Source organism: Tachypleus tridentatus, chromosome 1, assembly GCF_004210375.1.
Source record: "Tachypleus tridentatus isolate NWPU-2018 chromosome 1, ASM421037v1, whole genome shotgun sequence".
In the NCBI taxonomy this organism is placed as follows: domain Eukaryota; kingdom Metazoa; phylum Arthropoda; class Merostomata; order Xiphosura; family Limulidae; genus Tachypleus; species Tachypleus tridentatus.
In genome coordinates, this window is record NC_134825.1 from 89,242,980 (window position 1) to 89,268,519 (window position 25,540).

The window sequence follows — 25,540 nt, forward strand, 5'->3', positions numbered from 1 at the left end:
AACATCCGGTTACGTCACCGTCGGGATAGGACCACCACTGCGACGTCTACTGCCTCAACCATACCGGGGCTGCGTAGGATTTCCGATCAGACCGTACGCAACCGTCTACGAGATTCTTAGGCCCCATGTGCAACCCATCATGGTGAACGTCAACGACGTGTTTCAACATGACAACGCCCGTCCGCACACAGCCCGACTCACCACTGTCTTCTTGAGACACCACAACATCAACGTTCTTCCCTGGCCCTCCAGATCACCAGATTTAAACCCCATCGAACATCTTTGGGACGAGTTGGACCGACGTCTGCGACGGCGACAACCTCAACCGCAGACTCTACCTCAGCTTGCAGCAGCTTTGCAGGCTGAGTGGACAGCCATTCCACAGGATGTGATTCGTCATCTCATCGCTTCCTTGGGCAGGAGATGCCAAGCAGCTATTGATGCTCACGGGGGGCATACTCGTTATTGACGTTGAGTGACGTTAAACTTGACCTAGTGAGCGTGGACTTCGCCTTTGCAGACTTTGGATGTTCAGCAGTGAATGTGCAAAGTTTCACACATGTCATACAGAACTACCTGGAATAAACTTGTTAACAATTTGTCTCATATTTTGCCTTTTGCGTTTCTTTTTTTGAAGAGTATATGTTATGACACATGTTGATATAGCGGTAAGGTAGAAATAATTCTAATAATTTTGCTAGTCGATTTGTTTATGGTTAAGCACAAAGTTACGTCCCGGGCTATCTATACTTTGGCCAGCAAGTGTATCAAAATGCGGTTTCTAGACGCGTATTTTGTTTGTTTGTTCATAATTAAACTACACAATGGACTATGTGTTCTGTCCACTACAGGTATCGAAACTCGGTTTCTAGCGTTGTAAGTCCACAAACATACATACTACTGTGCCTCTGGCTAGTCAAACTAGGTATCTTATTAGCATTAACAATTCTGTTAAATTTACATTTGAAATTGAAGAAAACAACTCTTTACTTTATTTGGATGTTTCAGTGATAAAAACAAGAATAAATTGGACACTACTGCTTATCGTAAGTAATCACATCAGAAATCTTGTCAAAGAAAATTTATGTCTGGCATAGTCAGGTGGATGTGACTCGTAATTTGAGGGTCGCGGGTTTGAATACCCCTCACACCAAACATGCTCGTCTTTTCAACCGCGAGGGTGTTATAGTGTTGGGACCAGTACCACTATTTAATGGTAAAAGAGTAGCCGAAGAGTTGGCAGTGAGTGATGATGATTAGCTGCCTTACAATGCTTTTTTAGGGACGGCTAACTCAGATAGCTCTCGTGTAACTTTGTGCGGAATTCGAAACAAGCGTTAGTAAATTTAAAAAAATGTTTTTATTCTTATGTGGATATGATTTTATAATTATGTTGTAAGTACGAACTTGTAACCAAGCATGTAACAGTAGAAAATGTTTTAGTCCAGAAATTATTGACACAAATATTAAAAAATTCAAAAATAATGGCAAACGGGTCGCTAGGCGTCGGCATATGGCGTCAGTGCCCCTATTTTATCTAACAATGTCCCGAACCCCCAGTCGGTGTCTTTAAAAATGAGCGTGGAAAACCACGACCGATATCCTACTGAAATGCCGAAAATTCACAGTCCTATGGGCTCATTCTTCAAATCAGCAACTCTTTTGAATATCAGGATAAAAATATCACGTAAAAACCACTCACTAAAAAGACTGACACAAAAGGGCTTGTGTTATTATTTATTCTTGGTTTCTTTTGTCAAATAATGCAACAGTTTAGAAAACATTAAAAAAAGATATTTTATTTATATGTATATCTAGGCCCGGCCTGGCCAGGTGGTTAAGACGCTCGACTCGTAATCTGAGGATTTCGGGTTGGAATCCCCGTGACACTAAGCATGCTCGCCATTTCACCCGTGGGGGCATGATAAAGTGACGGTCAATCCCACTATTGCTTAGCAAAAGAGTAGCGGTGGGTGATCATGGCTAGCTGCCTTCCACTGTCTTACACTGCAGATAGCCCTCGCGTAGCTTTCCGCGAAATTCAAAAACAAACAAACACACATAGGCCTATTAGAAAAATTAACAAGAACATTAATATAACTAAAGATAAAAATTGATATAACGGAGAAAAACACGCAAACCTGTATTTATAAAAACGAAGTGAATGTGAGATATAGTATTAGATATACTAGAAAAAGTTTAAACGTTAAGATGCGTTAAAAATAACGAAATACAAAGTTTACTTTCAGCTGAGCCCATTAATGAAACTAAACACATTTAACGGGAAAAACTACTGTTTAGCACACTCTAAAAGCATTTTTTGTAAAAATATACGTCAAAATATCGAAACAATTACATATAATAAACAATAACATTATTGTTTGTTTTTTGAATTTCGCGCAAAACTACACGAGAGCTATCTGCGCTAGCCGTCCCTAAATTTGCAGCGTAAGACTAGAGGGAAGGCAGCTAGTCATTACCACCCACTGCCAACTCTTGGGCTACTATTTTACCAACGCATAGTGGGATTGACAGTAACATTATAACGCCCTCACGGCTGAAAGAATGAGCATATTTGGTGCGACAGGGATTCGAACCCGCGACCCTCGGATTACGTCTTCGCCCACTTGGCCATTTTAATGTTTTTCACAATACTGAAAGATCGTTAAAGCAAGTTGTCAGTAGATGGCGCAAAATTCAATGAGTTAAATCAGTATGTAAATTTGGTTTTGGCCTTGTGATTTGTTAGTATGGTATACAAAGGTCTTAGCGTTTTTTTTAAACATTGGCTTCTTAAGATGGTGAGATTACATGTACAAAACACACACGCACAAAAAATGTATGAGATTGTTGATTTTTAAATATAAATATATATTTTCAGTAAATTATTGAGCTAATGTTTTATCATATTATGAAGTTAAAATAAGTTTTTCTTTACTGTGTGCAATTAATTTTTGTTAACACTGGTTTGTTTGTTTCTGAATTTCGCACAAAGCTACACGAGGGTTATCTGCGTTAGCCGTCCCTAATTTAGCAGAGGGAAAGCAGCTAGTCCTCACCACCCACGGCCAACTCTTGGGCTACTCTTTTACCAACAAATAATGGGATTGACCGTCACATTTAATGCCCCCACGGTTGAAAGGGCGAGCATGTTTGGTGTGAGGAGCAAATGTCTTTGCTGAAATAAAATTTAACTTCCTTAATACTTTGAGATTTTCAGTTTAACATATTGCGTTTTAGATGTTTATTTCACTTTAGTATACAACGCTAAAATCCGGGGCTCGATTCCTCTTGGAGGGCTCGGCAAATAGCAGATGTGACTTTGCTATAAGTAAACACACACTTTAGCAACCCTTGTTTCATTTCAAATTTGTACTTCAAGGACAGGAATTGTTAATATGCTCACATAAACGGTGGAACGAATTGAATGTTTAACAGTCTTTAACAGATGCATTACCTCTGCTTTCAAACATTCCTTATGGGTCTGTGTGTAAACTTGTGCTCCGCTTCTGAATATTCATGGCATAAGGGGTTACTTTCCCCTTAAGTTTTTTATTATGTATATTATGCTTTAACGATAACTCTTGAATGACTTACTACATTAGTTTTAATTATTCTATATAGAATCTTTAAAATTGGATATATTAATCTCTCTCCAAAGCAGCTGTGGACTGAAAGGTTCAAAGTCCATGTTATAACGCTGAACACGCTATACGTTGTAAAAGTGACAATAAATAATGTTGTGTGGTTGAGTTGCTGGTGATGATTGGTTGTTCCATCCTTCTACAGACATTAGTTTTAAAACAGGTTTGAAAATACCCAACACATTTTTTAAAAATCGATATATCACTGTAGAATACAATATACGTTGAAAAACTGTTTGAGGTAGATTATTTCAGTCATAATATTTTTTTGAAGTTTATATATACATAAATAGTTTCTTTGTAGTTAAGCAAAAACTATACAATGCGCTATCTGTGCTCTGCTCTCCGCCGGTATCGAAACCACTTTATAATGTTGTGAGTACATAGACGTACCACTTTGCCACTCGGTGAGATATAAAAGGAAACTTATGATTACGTTTCGAATTCCACTATCCATGCATTCATTTCATTTATGAACGATTTAATCAAGCAGATAAAGAAAATTTTCATAAGCAAGTATTTCAGATTACAGATATTAATATTATGGAAACAATGTTATAACTAAAGGTAGAAAACCACGGAGAACAAAGTCAACTGTGAAGCACAATAAATATGATTAGAGAAAGTGATAAATAAAACTATTAAGTATTATAGTTAGTTATTTAAAAAGTTAGTGGTTTAATAGTATGCTATAACTGACTTGAGCGATTTTTTTCTATTTACATAATTGCATTGTTTCTCCAGCAAAAACGTTTACTTTTAATGTATCAAAAGTAGGAAATCACACAACCACTGATCTTAAGATGGAATCCGATCAGCCATCCACAAACAGGGAGATGACAAGTTTTGATTTTACTGCAAACTTTGTACAATGGACAATCTGCGTTCTGTTTTCTGCGGCGAATCAAGTAGGGATTTTAATGTTGCAGGACCTCAGCGGAAAGTCTGACGGCTTATAAAGTTAAAAATTGTATATTGATACACGTATCAGAGGATTCCTTCGGTACTAAAAATATATCCGGCTCAGAAAATATTTGGCGTTTCAGTATTATATCGGTCATAGTTTTCTATTATGATTTTTCAAAACACCATTTGGGGATTCGCGACACTGAAATGGAATTGATGCACGGCCCCCTTTCAATAATACCCGTGTATTACTGCATGATGAATAACTCAGTGTATTTGTTTGTCACAACACTAAATATAATGAATCAATACGCACAAAATCATAGATGAAATAACTCATTTTCTATATAAAAATGCACGAAGTCTCAGCAAGAATTAATGAGATTACTGAAATATTGATTGCATTTTTATTTTCTTATGCAATTAACATAGTGTTAGGGTTCTGTGATCGACAAAACCACGTTATAACAACTGCTTTACCACTTAAATACTTAATGTACTTACAAATATCTATTCTTTTAGCTCCAATAAACTATATTATTCTTGATTAAATCTCTCCTAACACACTACATTTGAATAAACTATCTAGAACTACATTACTACTAATTAAACATCTAAACCGAAATGCAATTTATTAAAACAGTGTGTGTGTTTTTTCTTATAGCAAAGCCACAGCGGGCTATCTGCTCAGCCCACCGAGGGGAATCGAACCCCTGATTTTAGCGTTGTAATTATTAAAACAGTCACACGATAAAAACAGGTTTAAAAGGGATAAGTTACTGCATATTAGATGGACAAAACGAATGAACTTGAAAATAGAGAGCATACAAATTTAAAAAAATAAAACAAAAAACTTCAGTAAAATGTGTTAAATCGTAAATAAACTTAGTATTCTGAAAATAGTTTAATGTCAAAGCCTAAATTCAAGTATGTACAGTTCAATATACGCTTTGATCAGTATGTTGTTAGGTTATACTAGTTTTGAAAAATTCAAATCTTCATCAGTAACCCTGAACACAAGTTAACCAGAGAGAGATAAGCTGGACCTATATCATAGTGAAAAGAATCAAACATTAGCCAATGACACCTTTTATTCACTTCACCTATCCAGTGAATAGGTTTATCTCATATTGACTACAAAACATGTTCATACCATAGTATGTTTGGTGTGCTAAAATAGCCATGACGGAAAATGTTACAAGCACTCAAGCAGCAGTTTATTACTTGTTTTTATGTGCTTCAGAACTTGTAGATTATAATTGTTTTACCAGATTGTACAGATATTTTTTTTTCAATTTACATGTAAATATTTAGTAAATGTGTGTGAATTGTTCATCCTTCAAAACAAAGAACACTTCTCACAAGCTTGTAAGAGTATTTCATTTATTTTGGTCAACAAAGATGATTCCATAAAAGTTCAGAATGCCAGTAAGTGTGGCAGGTAATTTTAACAAGAGAACACAGACTGGCTATATTACAGCAGATAACTTTTGCCATTTAACATGCTCATGGTCAACCACAGGCTACAATCATCCTGTGATTCCAGAGTAAAATTAATAACTGGTGTTTACAAATGCTAGGTTGGTTGAAATCATCATCACTGTCAACCTGCCTCAGGTAGAATTTAGGATTTTTTGTGACCATGAACTTGTTAAATAATTATTAATATACAATACCAAATAGTGAGTGATACTCTTAGCATGAAAACATTGAAATTGAAACAAGAACAGTAACATTCTTATAACTTTTACTGACTAAAATATATATACACTTCAACAGTTTGGGTATAAAATGTGGATGATGAGCAATACAGTAGCTGCCAAAGATAAATTCTTCCTATCACATGCTTAGATCTCTGAAGAATTTCAGCTTTCTTGGGTAGAACTGGCACAAAATTGATGCAGACTTCATGTAGTAGCACTCTTATAGAAATATTAACATTCAAACACTGTATCTGTATGGTCTTGCCAGTCAGCACCCAAAGGCTGTTGGGTGATTATTTGAAAAGAGGATGTTCAAGTCAATGATTGAGTACATAAGCAAGCAAGCCTGAACATTTTACAAAGCAATTTTACAATATACAAAAACACTGTACAACTACCCTACAAACAGAAACATGCAAATATTTGGTACTGTACAAATGTGTAACAAAGAGCAGCTTGCTGAAGCTATCATATAATGTACACTTGATCTATCATGGCAGTGGTTTAGGAATAACACCAAACTGCACTGATTGAAACTGGCCACTACAAAACAAACAAATTACATAAGGAAAAACAACAACCATTTTTATACAAATTTCATAATGCAAAATGTTTATCATCACCTACCATAACTTACAATAAATGATAATACAAGTTTGCAAGGCTCACCCTAGTTACTTAGTTTCTATGAAGCAATCCAATAACTCCAAATGATTATACAGTTACCAACTGGTGATGCACATTCATTTCTATTAATAAGCCCTGGTAATAAATGTTCTAAGATATTAGTCTAATAACACATGGATGTACCAGTTGGCTTAGCTTAAAAGTTTATGGAACTTAAAGCAATATGAAAACAAATTCAGTAAAAAAACAAATAATCTTCATAGGAGTTTATTATCTCTTTAAATTCACACCATGTGTTTGACAGTGAACTCCTACCACAGTTTTAAAGCAAGCCAAACCAAAAATTAGCAGGCTTGGGGTGGTCCTATCTATAGTATTACCTCCTTATCAAAGGGTGTTAAAATGTGCCTGGAAGGCCACCAAGACATGAAATTTAGGAAGAGATTTACAGGGTTAATGAATTTGACCTTGATATTGGATTTTGTGTTTCTGGCCTTGTGTTCATACCTCACTCATAAGCTACAGGATCAAATGTGCCACATGTGATTAGGTATCATGTTGGGTGACCTAACAGGGTTTTCTTTTGGGTTTTATCTATCAAACTTTTTTATCCTGTCAAATAATGTAGCATTTATAGAGCAGCCACTTATTCTCAAGTATTGCAGATACTAAAAAAAAATGTGTAAAATAGTATAAAAAAAAACTTACGACAGATTTCACTTAAATTATAATGCCTGATAGAAATGAATAAAAACCCTATAACCTGAGCACTTTCAAAAGGTCCAATTTTTCAAAATGCTCAGGTTATAGGGTTTTTACTAATTTCTATCAAGACTTCTTGAGCTTGTGTTTTTCTAACATCATGAAAGTAATAATGTTTGTCTTTGATATCAAATGCTTTGTTAATTTTTTAAACAATAAAACCAACTAATTAAATGGAGGTGTCATGTTACTTATATAATTTGTAATACATTTTTAACAAGTACACTTCAACATCTTTATATATCTACGCCATATTGTGAATAAAATAACCAAATTATCTGAATTCACAGACACATCCAAAGGTCACACATTCATTTCTAAGGTTCCAATGTATAAACATATGGAAATAGATGCAATTTAAAGCACAAGAGAAAATATTTTTCCTTGGAGTATGTTTTTTACCATTGTTATCAACAACACTAAGACTTAAAACCCACTGAAACTAGATAATGAAGAAAGTTCATCGAACCTTGCTGGGAAAGGGAGTAAAATAGAGATTTTCATGTTTCATTTCCTCATTTTCTAAATAGCATTGGTTAACATGAGCAACAAACTTGTGATAAACTGTAATAATAATTTGTTGACTATAGTATAACATATATACATTACACAGTTCCAACAATACTTTAAGTCTTAAATAGTTTCTAAACTAAGAAAACAACAGTTTTATCTGATCAGCTGCTTCAATCTACAACTTATCTGAGAACAACCAAGATTAATCCTGGAGAGAGAATAGTACAAACACAAATAGCATAAATAAAGTCTGAGATGACATTTTCTTAAGGGAAAAAAACATGCAAAGAATGTCAGTAAATGTTGTACAATTTTATTCTTGAATAGGAGACATATTTTTCTCATGTACTTTTCAACTTTTGAATATAATTTTTTAATTTAGTTTATCAGATTCTGAAAAACAAAAAAAGTTCAAAATGTTCACATAGTCTCTTTTTTCTATTAAAGGTTTTTATATACAAGTTTTATAACTAACAATTCAAAATACTGTAAACAAGGCTAATGCACTGAAACATTAGCCTAAAGTAAAACTTTCTTCTTCATAATACATCCAAAGTTGTAGAAGTTCACTGACATAAATATTACACACAAGATTTTCTGTGGTAAAAAAAAAAGTGTAAAAGTATAAAACTTGTTTAAAAAAGGAGGGATTTTATCAACAAAAGTAAAACTCATTTCAAGTTTTGTAGTTTCAGTTAAATATGTAAAGGAGTTATTTATGAAGACCTCACTCAGCATTTCATATTTAGAAAAGAACATGCTGACATTTAAATTCACTAGTTCATAACAGTAAGATCCAGAAGCTGTCTGGTGTATCACACTTGCTTCTAGGCAAGTAGGTGCCTAATACGTCCCTCTATCTTTCATTATTAAAGACTAGAGTCAGCTAAAATATGGTCTAAAAACAATAACTAGCACAAAACATATTACATGAACACCATAAATCACACTAGAACTAAAAACACACAAAAATTACAAGTCCACAAACTGTATTATGGAATTTGATGTGACTAATGTAGTCGCCAACTCGTCACACACAAGGTTTCATAAGAACTGTGTATTATTACCTAAATAACAAAGAACGAAGATGTCAGTCAAAAAGATGAGGTAAATTGCAATTTAAAGAATTTAATTTATATACAGGATTTAAAGAAATATTCAAACCTAAGAATGTTGTATTCCATAAAATTAAGTTTGAATTTAAACTTTGTAACATTATATTATTGGGCTGTAGGACGACATTTGAGTAACTTACAGAAAATGGGCTTCAGGCACTTCTTGCTTCATGAAACAGTTCTAAAATTTCCATTACGATCATACTATCTTTCACAACATCTATTGAAGAATTTAGAATGTTTGCAACTTAGGTGAAACCAAAATGTATTATTCCTTATAAAAGAAAACAGTTATGGTAAAAAGTCAAAAAACTAAGTATTCAATTTTAAACATATATTATAAATTCACATCTTTTAATAATTTTATATTGTAAAATATCAAATTTTTTTGGTACTAGTAAAAGAAGTGGTTAAAACATTGTGTTGTAAACACACATTATCAGCAAATACATGCAAAATGACTGGTAATTTAGGGTAGTGAGGGAATAGGTTAATGATCAGAATTCACAAATTTGTTGCTAATTGTAATAAGAAATACTGCAGGAAGCACTTCAACTTTCTAAAACAGAATACAAGTTTAGATTTACTGTAGAAGAAAACATTCTTTCAGAAAGCTTATTATATATACAAAATCACATGGGAAAAATGCAGACAAAAACATAAGGCACAGGCAACTTTTGAAACTTGACAGACAGATATCTCTATGCGTCATTTGAGGGAAAAGTTAAAAACACAGAAATAAAAACATATGTAAGTAAAGTCAGATGAAATTTTAACAGCCACATAACAAGACTGAGTTGTAATAACTGTATGATGGGCTAAAGCATTACTCAAGCTGATTCTTTTGACACTGCTGTCTATACTGAAAGGTAGCTGGTCATAAAAATACTTTATGTTAAACAGAATAAAATCATATCTAGCTTTTAATGCCTATGATTGTGTACTTTGATTTCAATATGGCCCTTGTCATGACCACAAAGCTATATACAATATTTTATAAAAATAGCAGCTAGCTAATGTTTTAACCCTCGTTCACTGCACTGTATCACTTGAAGGAGTAAGTTGTCATAGCAATCATCTCCTAATAGATTTTTTTTTTTTTTTATTATTAATTCATCACAAAATATTCTTACCATAACCTCATATTTACTCATTCATCAAATGGAACTTTTCTCTGTTGTGCATCTAGTAAGTAACTAAATATATTACTTGACTAAAAACAATAAGCTTTAAAATTAGATTACACTTAATTTACACCAAATGACAACACACAAAACCTTTATGAAAGCAGTTTTCATTTAGTGGAGATTATGTCATATTTACCACTAAGTCTCTTCCTGCTTTTCTAAATTATTAAAAAACTACATTTATTATGTTGGCTTGCTTTAATACTCTAGTCAGAAACTAACAGTTCTAACATACTTTTAAAAAGTTTATCATATGTAACAAAGTTACATTTTTTGTTCTGTCAACAGTGCTTGGTCAAGAAGTGCGAGTAGACAAACTTATTAAACTAGAGACTTTGCAAACAGATTTGGCAAGTTTATTCACGGTGCAGTTAATAAAAATAAGCCAACTTCTGAATGACTTCAGTGGCTAGGTCAAGTAAATGCACAGTACAAGAAAACAAAACAAAACTTTAAAATGATGGAGACTGTCAGGAAGAAACACTCAGAGCACCAGTGTGTGCCACTCCAAAAACACACACAAGCAATCATAGCACCAGTGTTCTAGTTTCATCTCCACTTCTTGCATGACAGGTTCAACTATCCAGACTTTCTGCAAACAAATGCTTACATAAATTTAGATTTACTGTGTCTGAGAACAATGCATACAGTATATCTGAGATTTGTCATGGAATTAAGCATAACCTTTTCTGTGGTATGTTTCAGACCAGTAATCTTAGGTGATTTTTTAAGACTTGTGATGAAGTTAGGAATAATCTCTCCTATGGTATTTTAAAACTATTGAAGCTAGGAATATTTTTATAGGTTGCTGACATATGAACCTATTAGTGGTATGCAAGTTTAGTCTTCTATCCATGGCTTCTGTTAGAGAAAAAACAAAAGCTGGCAGGGTAACTTAAAAGAAAATGCCAGCTGAAGATATATGTTTGTCAAAAATCACTTGCTTTTACTTTTACAGCAGTGACCTACTGGAAAAAGTCTCTCTTCTTATCGACTAAAAACAAAACTGAAACAACTATGTAAATGTCGCTTCTTAGAAGAAAACTTCAAAACACTCTTCTGAATTTCAATATACATACACACCTAAACATGCATGCACACTCAACATGTTAGTGTATCATTACCTTATAGATATGCTTATCTTTTCTATTATTCACAGTGGCTGACATGATGGTAAACTAGGCAGCGTCATGCTTGCCTCCACAGAGGTTACATCGAACACCACAATGATGGCAGGCTTGAAGAGGTATATAGCACCACAGACACGGTACAAAGAGTGAGAGAAGAGCCAAACCAAACCAGCGACGACGACACTGGTTATCCGAGTTGTCACAAGAGCAAGGATGATGATTGAAGTCACCCTCAGCATCTGACATACAGTGATACAGCATACACTGGGCACATGAAATACAGGTTGTAGCATTGATACAAGACAACACACCATCTGGAGCATACTCGCAACTACCTCGTCTGTTGTCTTCCTCATTATACATCTCCTGACAATAACGACAATGAATCCTAGTAAGTGGCGATTGTTTCCTGGTTTCTTTACGCCTGTCTTTCTTTTTCTTACACTTTGTTGGCAGCAAAGGAGGTTGTGTGGCAATTATATTTTGATGTTTTTTCAAACTGTTTATCGAGTCCCGTTTTCCAAGCCTAAAGGAGTCCATTACAGGGTAAGAATATTCATGCTCAGTCCTAGATGGCTTATCTTTAGCAAACTGTACATAAGAGTAGGGTTCAGTGGGGATTGTTTCTATCTTATCACTGTCAAAAAACATTTGTTCTTTGTAAAATGTTTTAGTTTTGTCTTTTTTCCATATTTCTTCTATGTGTCCTTTGTCTCCTGGATGACTGCCACTTCCTCCAGCTGTTCCCACGCCACTATTGCCACTGGTGGACCCTCCTACAGTCCGAGCAGGGCGGATATAATGTATTCTATGTAGATAGTGGTGGTTAGCATGAGGGTGTGTAAAGGGTGGTGATGCAGAGGTCAGCAAGTCTCCTGTAATACTAGTTGTGGTAGAGGAAGGTCTCAAGAACCCCGGGATACTCCCACTGGCTGTACTGGATCCAGAAGAGGAGCGAGAATCTACAGGCAGGTCCAGTGTCTAGCAAAAGTACACCACAAATATATGTAAAAAGACAGCCATTTTCAGCTATAAAATTATCTAGCAGAAAGGAAGTTAATTTAACAGTTAACCAGGAAAACAAAAATGTAAACAAGAAAGAATATAACTAGAGGCAAGTTATAGCAAAAATGTACACAACAAATGAATAAAAAGGTATTACATTTAAAGGAGAAAATGTAACTTGAAGCACATCCACATTTAAACCCAAGAGTGCTGCACTACTGAATAAATAAAAACTTTTTAGGTATCTATTACAATTCTCTGCTAAAAGAAAATTATTTAACTTGAGGAACAATTTTTGAAATGATTTAATGCTTATCAATGAAAAATATAAAACTGCAGCTGAAAAGATGAAAGATAAATTAGTTCATTCTATGCAGTGAAAACACAACTACAAAGCTATATGTAACAAAACAGCAGGATCTTTTATGTGACCAAACATTTCACTAAAATTCTGTTAAGTTACATATTGCAATTTGCTGACCATGACATTTTCTGAGAACATTTTCACTTCATATGAAATTGTTCATTTATATGTTAGTTATAGATATATAGTTCTGAAAATTGTCTCATGATTCCTTTTGTGTAGGCAACAAGCATGCTTTCCATTGCTGTACTAAACTTTGGAACCCTAAATGGTAATGGTCAGATGGTACAATTAATCCAAAGTAAATTATAAAAAAAAAAAAAAATTACAGGGTACAGATAACTCATTTCTATCTCCTAGTATTAATTTATGTTTTACACTGAAAATGAATAACCACTTACCAAAAAAAAAAAAAAAAAGTATAATGTTACAAGAAATCTGTATAAATCTGATCATATACTGAGGTACCTTAGGTTTTTTTGCTACATTTATCAGCCATGTTCTGACAAAGTAAGCAATATAGGATTTACCTGTAAAATACAAGCCTTCTATGCTTCTGTATACATTTATGCTTATATATGACCTATATGATGAAATTAACAAGTCTGAAATATAGTGTGTGTTTTTTTAAACAAAATTCACATGATTAACCAACCAAAAAAATCTGGTGCCCTTTTCTTGTATTTCAAAGCTACATATCATGGTTGTGTGTACTGCCCAACTGGGTTGTGTGTACTGCCCAACTGGGTTGTGTGTACTGCCCAACTGGGTTGTGTGTACTGCCCAACTGGGTTGTGTGTACTGCCCAACTGTTTCAGTCATAACATTTACATTTTATACAAATCATTTGTCAGTCAAAAATTTTTGACAGAAGATTTTCTAAATTTTAACATTTAAATGCACATATAATTAAAGCATAAACAATGGGAAAGTTTAAAAAATAAAATAAGACTGTTTTGGAAAATCCAAAAATAATTATGTTGGAGAGTTGTGTGATATTATATGAAAGAAAAATTGCCATTAGCATCAAAGATAAATATGTAATACACACTAAATATCAAATAACTTTTTATGGTGAACTATGACAGTTCAGATATATATATGAAATTAAATACAACAGAAATAGCAAAAACAATTTTTTTTACCAAAATGTATGATTGATGTTTTTCCAAAACTCTTTAAGAAATATTTTGAAACATGTTATTTTTAAAGCTTTCCAAAATCAGTATTTGATTTCATCTTTATAATAGTTAGTTCAATATATGCATGAAGAAAACTGAGACTGATAAGTGTAAGATGCAGTCTGTTTTACTTTCTTAAACTTAAAAATGGATGTAATTTATGGAGTTAAAGATGATAGTATAAACATTAACCAATACACTAGTATGTATTTACATAAGATGTTTGCTTTTGTTTTTACTTTACAAGACTTGAAAACTGATGTTTGTGAAGAAAACGATGACAGTGTGAATATTTTGTAAAGGTTCTTTTTATAACTTTGACAAGACAGCATGAGCAGTAACTGTATAAGTAAATTCAATATTCTACATATTTGATGAGAAATAATTGATTTCCTAAATGTTCATTATCCTGCAGTAATTTATGAGTTTGGTTACTTAATTTCATATCAATGCATGATAGATTTACTAACCATAAACACTTCATCATCCCCAAGATCTGTTTCATAAATACGAGATGATTCACCAGTCCCTGAAGAAGAAGTAAACAAGTAATTGTAGCTTTTCTAAGCATGAAAATTATCTTAAATAAAAAGTTACTATTTTAGAAATATGCCCCTTATTTTATAAACTTTATTGTACAGTTGTACCTTAGACACTAAACATAAATGGTAATTTAAATTTTACATCCAACAATCAATTCCGATTAATATTTTAAATGTAAACACACAAGAAATAAATTCCACTATTCAATGAATTAAACAGAAATATAAAGTATTTGATTCTTTCAATTTATCTACTACAGGGACAATATCAACTGGAAACCATTTGTTTTTAATGAAAATCTTGTAATGACCTTATTTTTACTTTTTTTTGTTGTGTGTGTATCTATATATTTATTTATGTAAATATAAATAATTAGATGCATTTGATTAAAGAAAAGAATGAAGTATATTTGATTCAATTATCTTTTGTTTTTATTTAAATATTGCTAAAAGTCATAACTATCAGTCAGGGAGCAAGGCAACCCTGCCCCCACAAAAAAGGATCCAAAAAGGCATACTTTGATATAAATTTTTGAAAATATGTACAGTTTCAGAAAACCAATGTTAACAGAAAACATTATCTTGTCTTTGAATGTTATAGCTCAAAATGTAGCATTAACCTATAAATATATCTCCAAAACTGGTATTTTTGGCAAGATAAGACAGCAAACAATCAAAACATCTAAAGATATCATACAGTTTCATGGGTCTTTTAGATATCATTGCATCATCATACATAATGGCACTCAGTACATTGTTTCAACACATTTGTGATCAATAAGTTTGACATTTTAATTAAAGTATGTAAATGTATGGGTACATACAATAAAAGGGCCACCACATTTAACTTAAGTAAAATTTCAAAACAGTACAAACAACTAAAAGTATACTGTTTTTTTTCAAATTATGAAAGCATATAATCATACACACACACACAAACCCACATACAATTCCTTAGTCATTATCCATCTCTGATGGAAATTTATTGTTTGGAATTTGAGTACATTTGCTATTTTCCCAAACATACATTTCCAATAACAAGGAATAAATGCTCTAGCACTCTTATAGTTCTGAAGACAATTACAGGAATATGGCTTAGCACAAAATGGTTTGGTTAGTGTTATCATGATAACTGGTTCTAATCTGTCACTGGCAAGGTCATTCAAAGTTATTAATTGGAAGGAGATGAGGGTTACACAGATAGTTATGTTTAAAAAGGATCATTGGTACAAAGACTGAAACAGAAGCTGCCTGAGGAGGCCCATTTTGTTGAATTTATCACTCCCATAAAGGAATGTTACAAATCTCCTTGTTTCGTCTGATATAGAATCAGTTACAAGAAGTGGTGTGTTTGGCTGACTACAATTGTTTGAGAAGGGAATAAGGTACCTCTGAGTAGATCAGTAAATGCTGATCCATATGGATCTGGTAATTTTGCAGATACCACAATGGAAGATGGTTTATTATTCATAAAGTGAGTCATACAAGAGTGATGATATATGAAGTCTTTAGCAACCATGCCAATTTTCTCATCTCCTTGTCTCTGGATTTTAGTAAGAATTGTTTCATCATTTAAGTCTGACTTTCCACTGAATAGACTATTATCTTACATCTGTAGCCACAAGTATAAGATGTTTGTCATCTGTTGTTGTCCCTCTTCTTATCACACAGAAAACATGTTTTGGAGTCTATATTTGTTGATACACATGAACATGTTGCAATACCACTAGCAGCAAAGGTTGCTTTTGTTGAGTCACTTGTTTCTGATTCTCTAAATCTTTTTTTACGAGTTTCTCCCTCAACTTTGTATGCAGTGTCACATCTTCTATAATACTTGGGTACTTACAAAAGAAAGTCATGTTTGTTGTCAAAATAAGGCTTGAATCCTTCATATACATGGTCAGCATGACTCAGCAGAGCTTCCTTGAATGTGCCAATACCCCATTGTGCTAACTCTGCAAGTGGCCCAGAAGATATTGTCTGGCATATAACACTAAGTCAAAGTTCACTACATCTGCCCTTCAATTAGATGTTCCTTTAAAAAAAAGATTCCATTACTAGCTTGTTAGCAGAAAATAATCTACAAGAAAGCACATTGATAAAAAAACAGACAAAAAGACAGATAGATATTGAGATACATTATTTCTATGCTGCCTAGTCACAATACTCTTGCAATCAAGAATTAGGATGGCTTAGCCTAATAACCACAAGGTTATTTAAGGGTTACTTATAACAGTCTTGTGCTGAGTTATCCTAAATAAATCTCAGTTATATGGGTATTGTGCTGAGGTGGCAGTCATGTGAACATAAAATGTACACACACACACACACACACACACTGAAGAAAGTAGGTAAAACTTTAGAAGTATAAGCATTCATGGAAAACATTCATCAAATCCACAAGAAGCATAAGACCAACAATTTTTGTTTCTGCTAAGTAATGTGTTGAGGGAAGAATCAGTGAGCTGCTTATTGATAATAGGTAATTTCAAACAATTTTGTAAACAACTGTACAATATATATACATGAAAATTATTTTTACAACATATATTGTTTAGTGTTTGTTTCAAAACTTAATTGTCTAGACAACTTATCCAGTACAGTGAATCTTTCATCAGATGATAATCAAACATTTCCAGAGAAACAATACCAAATATGGAATCCAAATTCCATATACCTCCAAAATACTGTCATCTATTAAGATGCATTGGGTTTTAATAAAATACATTTTTAACAATGCTCTCAAAACACAATACAAGCATTTTTTTCAAGACCACCCCCTACTATAAAAAAAATCTAGCCATAGTGTGTTAAAGTAATTGGCTTTTCTTAGCTGGCTACAGTTGTTTAACAAGAACCAACTGAGAATTACTGACTGTTTGATTACACACGAACATTGAAAAGTACTGCTTTCTTCTTCAAAGGTTAAGTGTGGTTCATGCATTCTCTAATTCTGTTTGTTTTTTTAAATATATTCATGTAAACACGTTTTCAACATTTTGTTAATTAAAACATTAATTTGACAAATCAAATAAAGGCAACTGAAAAAGTTTCTTTTCATCCAGTTGTTTTGTTTCACCAATACTTTAATAATGAAACACTAGTTAAATATGTTACAAATGTTATAAAGGTAAAATAGATATCTATAATCAGACATTTACAAGCTTGATAAATAAATATATACATGTATATCATTACAAGGTTGAGATAAACAATACCGGCAGATGTCGCCACTTCACTAATTCCCACTCTGCCCTAGTTTCTCGAATCTATGAATGGAGGATGATAATTCGTTTTAAGTCGCTAGGACAAGGAAACGCGACCTACTTACACGAAGTAATCAATGAAGCACTCGAGAAAATGTCGCACTGCTGCAGTTCTTCAATGAATGTAATCATTATACACACACGCGCGGGTTTTAGGGAAAAATTCGAACTGTGCAACTACAGATGTTATAATTCGACAAGGCTACTTCACATGTCCGTAATAACACAGAGATAGATCAATATTTAAAAAGAAGAATAACAAGAGCAAAGCGGGGACATTAAAAATGGATGAAACAAGCGTATATATTGCGTATACATTTGTAACAAATAAAACAAACTCAGAGAGCAAAACATAAAGCTAGAAATCTGAATAAATTCTGTAAGCTTTGCCTACTTCATACAGTCTTTCATTTTAAATTTAAATACAATATAGAACGTTGTTACAACTGTAACTAAATTGTGATTTTACGTCTATCTTATCGATTTTAAATTACAAGATACCATTTCTGAAAGTAACATTAAATGTCTTTCCTACAATTACATCAAAACACTTGCATTAACAAGCCAAAATACTTTCATTTCTCTGTTCCACACAGTCCCACCACAACACATAATGACTGCTACTTCGACCCACGTCTAGGCCAACGGTGTTATATAAGAGCAGAAGACTTTTGATAAAATTAGACAGAACCTGAATTAAACAGGTGAATATTAGGAAACTACGTAAATATATTACGTAGTTTCCTCGAATAAAAATATAGGTTGTTTTTTTAATTAAAGAATCTGTTCAAAATGACTGTAACTAAGTCTAACGAGTGTTGTCTAATTTTATTACTGTTAATTTATGATACTTCATTCCTATTCTCTATATCTAATGCTATTATATTGATAATTTCAATACCGTAATGTATAACATCAACCAAGCTGTTACTAGATCATATTTTCACTTTTTAAAATAACAAACTTTACAATTACTTTATCTCATATTAACGAACAATAAAAAAGAAATAAACACCAAATGTAAAAAAAAAAAAGATGCTCCATACTTTTAGGAGTAATTTTGTTTTTGAACAAGGGAATTATAACACCTGTAAGTACAGGCACATTGTAACTTTCCACAATTACATGTATAGGTTAATGATTTAAAGTGTTACACTTAAGGTAAAAAAAAAAAATTGAGAAGAACACTTGGATACTTTGACAATGTATGATCACACAAATACCAACAACTCACAAGAATGCGCTTTAAAACTGTGATGAAACAAATATGATAAATGAAGTACTGTATAATTATAACATCATCAATGTCATTCTTTACTTACCTAATAGAGACTTCCAAGAACCATGATTTATTTTAACATTTCTTCCACTTTCCAATAAACTTCACTTGTAAGACACTACTGACAAAAAACATCATGCCAACTTTCTATTTGTTGTTAAGTACAATGGGTAACCCATGCTATGCCCACCAAGGGTTCAAAACCTGATTTTTAGCAGTACAAGACATACTTCTGAGCCATTCAGCTGAGTTATAATATACACTATTAAGAAGATTACTTGACAAGTAGGGACTAAAATAGGGTGTATGAGTTGGTACCTTACTTAAAAAAAAAAAAATGGCTGTATGTTATACTCAGCAAAAATGAAAATTACACTGTTGCAAAACTCTCTACTCACAATTTGATTGTACACTAAAATATGTCTGTAAAATAAGTGTATTTCATATCAGGTCAAACATCAATTTACCCCACCCCCAAGTTCTTATGTACTGGCATCTTTACCATTCCATTTTAACACTGTTAACAAGCCTCATTCAGTTAGGGAAGCCTGATTTCTTAACAGTTCAAGCATATAAAGACCTATAATACTGACAATGCTACATTTCTTTCACCACTGCTGATAAGCTCCAGAACATATTCTATCAAATATAAAAATTTCATTTTTAGTCACGTCTAAGTTGTTCATGACTTCATGTTTTCCAATAACCACCAAATCTATCTGCCAGTTTGGTTGTTATAAATCATTAAGACTTCTTGTCAAGTAAATGGTTTGTTTAAATAGTTTAACCAAAAGTTTGGTCACATTAACTGTGGTATTATCTAAAGATCATTTTTACCTAAGAAAATTTTCACTATTTCAATATTTTCAAAGGTAGGATAAAAAGCAAGTTAAAATCTATTATGAGATAATCTTCAAGTTCAGTTATTTTATGTCTTCCAGAACAGGTGAAGATTCACTAAGAATACTGGACTATTTTAAGATAAACCTTATAATATATCATTTATGCATTTAATTATAATTTTCATATGTAATGCCCATTATATACACTTTCAGTACTGTACTATTTCTCACACCATGTTCAAATTTTTCACTTATGCTTCTGCCCTTATTGAGTGGTGCAATAAAAATGGCTTAAAAAAACTGGCGATGAACAAAAGGCCTCGACAACAATATCTGTCATAATAATCAATACACAGTTTATGCTACTAATGCACTATTTTCACTGGAAATTTGTATTAAGACATCAACAAATGACGTTAAAGATTATTAGATGTCTTAATGGAATACAAAATATGTTTCACTAGTCTAGATGTTCTACATAACATTTATTTCAGCAACTATAGTCTGGTACAGTAAAATACATATATAGCTATCTAACCCATTAAATCTGAAAGATTAGATTAAAAACAAAAGGATAGAAATGACATGACCCCTCCAGAATAATGTCTACAAAGCTTATCGAATATTAGCACAAAATATCACTGAAATTTCTTCTGCAGACAACTGACAGCATATGAATTTGTGAATGCAATAACTTAAGAGTTATCACTAAATTTAAAATTAAGAAGCATCCTCACAGCTTAGAAAACAGATTAATGAAAGTCTTAAAAGTGCCATTAAGATAAAATTTATTATTTTACATTTTTTTTTCCCTTTAGGTTTTTCAGTCCAAAACTTGTATTTGATACCTTCTGTATCCAGGTTTACTAATTTTGATCGCTTTATGTTAAACTGTTGATGAACCTAACGTTATATACTAGGTCACTGTTTTGCAAAAAACAGTATAACTGTTCACTCATTGTGCAAATCAATGAGTAATATCTTAAATTGGTGCCAGCAGTGGATATGATCAGTGTTATTACTTATGATATAAAAGTCAGGCAATATGTTCATGATTTAGATTGCAGGAAGATCAAAACAAGCATGTGGGAAGAAATTTTGATAACTGGGCATATTTTGATTATAAAAATAACTCCTAAACAATAAAAAAAAATCAAATATCTAAAAGAAAGTTCACAGTTTTATATTAATTATTTTCTGAGCTCTTCCCCCCCAGTAAATGTTTTGGTTGAGTTTTTCAGAATTACACAACTAAAAATACAAATAAACACTTGCCATCAAAGAAGTCATTTACAGCCAGCCGCACCCCCTTGTCAAAGGCACGGGCATCTGCGGCTGTTTGGAAGGTGAGGCCAAATTTCTTGTTTCCCGTCCGCCAGTGATAAAAGGTTGGCATCACCCTATTGTACTGAAAGTCCTTCTTTAGTGTACAGCTGAGGACAACCTATTTGAAACAAAACAAATCCAAAAGTTGTCTTTCGTATCGTGTAAAATACTTAACGCTTCACAGTGCATAAAAGAAATCACTGAAAATTTATCAAACACAGTAATATTTTGCTACAAAACGTGGATTCGTTACGTTTACAAAGTACCACACACAAGGTAATAACATATTAAAACTATAAAAAAATAAATCCAATTAACTAAACACATAAATCATCAAAGTTTAAAAACACATTCAACCCTAATAAGTATGAAATGCACCGAGTTTCTAATTTCTCAACTAAGAGCCAATGGTATGACGTATCTGGACTTAGCAATGCGACCAAGACTGCCATTTGGGTTTTGATGTTTTTATCCGAGACTACACTGACATGTGCTGATTGAATTACATTCCCATTTTTAGTATACATTACTTTCAATAACTTCGAGTTTTTCACCAATGTATGGAACTTTGAACTTTGTGACGCAGATCGTTATATCGTAGTCAAGGGTTTTCTGATGCTACAAAATAGTAAACATTTTTATACATATAAATATTCTTTATGTTGAAATATCTATCTTTTTATTATCAAACTATACTTAATTTATTTCACATCGTAATAATGGTTGTTCATGAAAACTGAGAATATAAATAGCACTTGTCTGTCATTACACAACTGGCCTGAGGGACCTAGTATCGAGTGAAAGGCCTCATTACAGCCGCATTTTGCTTTACTACGTAAATAACAACCAACCGACTATAATATTTCTGCCTTATAGAAACACTAAAATAAAAATGAATTCCTCTCCGGTATTCGAATAATAATTTGAAGAAAAACATCCAGTTGACACCACAGTTAACAGTGTCTGACAAGATAAAGTACTAACCCTAAATTACCAATATGGCCTTATCAGTTTTTGAAACATATTTCTAAAAAATATTTATGAGTAAAATTGCTCGTGAATCCATTACTTTTTGGGTTACAGGGCCCCTAATAATCCAAAGTCGCACAAAAAATCTAGCAACAAATATCATCGATATTACAATTAATACCATTATGTGAATTTATTTTCTATGTATATAGCATGTAAAACATGTATTTATTTATAGTTAGAACAAATGTATCTGTGTTCTGTGGGTTCTAAACCCCGGTTTCTAGCAGTCTAAGTCCCCAGACATACCGTTGTACCAATGGGTATCTTAAAACAAGTGATTTCATCCATTTTTTTTTTTTTACCCTTTGAGTACTGGAACAGGGAAAAAAATCTCACTTAATATTATGCAAATATACGGACCCTATTGGCAGTTTACGATATAAAAGTATGTCGGTTATCTAAAGGTTAGAATTAATACAGTGTTTAGTAAAATTAAAATTAAATACATTTAAAAAAAATACTGTAAAGACCTAAATGTTGTGTAAAAATTTCAGTGGATAAAAAAGTGAGCCTACAAATCATAATGAAATATAATAAGACTTATTAACCAAGTATGTTTGGATTTCGTAACTTACTGATAAAAACCGATGCTATAAAGAGTATTTTATTAGAATTAAAAACAAACGGGTTACAACTAATACACCATTTTAAAGATATACTAAAATGAGTTGAAGAGTATAACCGAGTAAAATTGCAATTAAATACATGAAACTCATTCTTCAGAGAGACATTCAATACATATAATTTTTAGTAAAAGAAAAAGCCTGACGATTAGTGTGTCTGAATGTAGATTATAGTTCGCGCTACGATATGTTATTGAATACACTCCGTACTTTAAGCTGTTAGACAGTATAAACAGTAAATTCAACTATTCAGTAAGGAGCAGCCGAATAAACAGCAAGGGCTCCTGACTACCTGCCCTACATCTTGCCATTAGTTCTAAATTATAGGTAATTATGCCTGAACACAATGGTTCTGAACTGGTCCTACAAGGTTTACAATGATAAATATCAAATATAAAAAGTAATTTTTACAACTTCTGTCTGGTGCTGGTAATCTTTACCCGAGTTAAAAAAAAGTAAAAACAACGAGCATGTGGGCGAAAGAAACGCAAGCACTGACGTCAATAACACAGTAATGACGTTCAGAAGAGATTATGTACTTGTTTAATTCATGAACAGAGATATGATTTCCAGATACTTATTCATAAATAAGCATCCTGAAGCAACATGAATATTTACTAAGAAAAGCTGGATATAAATAGTCACAGAAGCATTTTGTTTTTTTTTAGTAAATTTGTTTTGGATAGTTCTGACAACAACCAACTAGAACTTGAAATATTTTTAGTATACGTATCTTAACATAAAACTACATGACCACACCAAGAATTACAACTGACACATTATACATGAAACACAATGTGGAATACATTTTTCTTAAACTACAAGAACATGGCAAGAGGTACACAGCTGGTAAATTCTAGGAATTTGACCAAACTTTAAAAAAATAATATACTGTTGTTTGAGAATAATTATGTAGGCATTTGTATTAAATAAACGATAGATATACACCATATAGCATCCTCTATAAAACCAAAAGTTTAAAACAGACATTGTTAGCCCACAATCAAGTAGAGAATGTTCTAGTACTAGCTACGTACAATGCTAATAGAAGTTTATTATTCGAACTATTCTTTAAATATTTGTAATTGCATGGGACAAAAGCAAATGGGGGGGGGGAGAGAGAAGAGATTTACACCTGTAACAAAGTTCATTCTTAAAACACGAGTTACTTGTTCGTTAATTTTAAATTTGAATTTTATAAGTATGTTGCAAGTTTACAATGATTAGTAATGACTAATATTATGATATATGACCTCTATGGAAATATTGGTTAGTCTAGTGATATCGGGTGAACTTTACGGGTAGAGATATAATAAAGTAATGTTATCAGTTTTTTTTTCCTTTCCTAACGGCGAAATGTTTGTTTGTTTTGAATTTTGCACAAAGCTACTTGAGGACTATCTGTGCTAGCCGTCCCTAATTTAGCAGTGTAAGACTAGAGGGAAGGCAGCTAGTCATCACCACCCACCACCAACTCTTGGGCTACTCTTTTACCAACGAAAAGTGGGATTGACCGCAGATTATAACGCCCCCACGGCTGAAAGGGCGAGCATGTTTGGTGCGACTGTGATTCGAACCCGCAACCCTCGGATTACGAGTCGAACGCCTTAACACGCTTGGCCATGCTGGGCCACGGCGGAATGTACTCGAGGTAGTGTTGAATATTCGCTGTAACTGCTGAAGGTGATCGGGAACGGAAGTTGAATGTATATCTAAATATGTCGTTACCGTGGCAACGTTTGTTGGTAATTCAAGCTGTGTATGTGCGTGCGTGGGGGGTAGTTGTCTTATGCCAATACCCGCATATGCTAGCGTTATGATAATCGCCCTCTTGAGCAGTAACAACACTGTGCCACGCCCTTCCGCCAGCTCTGCAGCGACCTACAGTGAAAGAAAGTTGTGAATGGAGAATCTTGGAAAAGATGAATGGGCGCCTGCATTTGCAGTCAGACACAGACATATACATCGTAATGCTGGCTGTCGCGTGTCCATACGTTCAAACATCGTTCTTTCTCTTTCGTGACAAGTTAACGCTAATAATCAACAATAGTCACTGATCTCTCATAACAACACTAACAATTATTATCACCTGTAAAATAATTAAATCTAGTACCTGGGCGTTTAATGTCTGTTTTACAAATACCAAGAGCCTCTAACACAATTTCATTTCGATTTTGTGGGAACATATCCTTACTACTCGATTGTAATCACTCTTCCAGATACAAGCGTTCTCTTTTGGATATCAGCGTTATCACGGGGCAAAGTATTGTTTTATATTTCCTTAATAAATATAAAAACAGACAGATTATATAGCCTACGCAAGAGATATTTTATGTTTTATTTATAAGTGAGCAATTATTTATACGAAAGACTGCCAGAATTCGTGGAAAGGAAAAAAAAGCTCTCATATTCCACTGATAAGATCGCACAAAAAGCATATGTAGTTAGCGCAAATTAAGCAAAACTAGCCTAAAAATTACAGTTGTCACAGCA

The 25,540-nt window shown here is 33.1% G+C and overlaps 1 protein-coding gene across 6 annotated transcripts in view; it reads right to left on the bottom strand.

The window, feature by feature from the left end:
- Window positions 1-5,916: 5,916 nt before the first annotated feature.
- LOC143255234 (sprouty-related, EVH1 domain-containing protein 2-like) overlaps window positions 5,917-25,540 on the bottom strand; it is a 110,943-nt gene continuing 91,319 nt past the window's right edge. For 5 of the 6 annotated variants that reach the window (XM_076510577.1, XM_076510588.1, XM_076510593.1 and 2 more), the window contains 3 exons: window positions 21,342-21,510; window positions 14,608-14,666; window positions 5,917-12,568 (listed from right to left, as the gene is read on the bottom strand). In XM_076510577.1, coding sequence (XP_076366692.1) covers window positions 11,636-12,568; window positions 14,608-14,666; window positions 21,342-21,510 — 1,161 coding nt within the window. In that variant the 3' untranslated portion in view covers window positions 5,917-11,635. The remainder of the gene's footprint in view (window positions 12,569-14,607; window positions 14,667-21,341; window positions 21,511-25,540) is intronic. The other variant, XR_013030476.1, reaches the window with a different exon arrangement.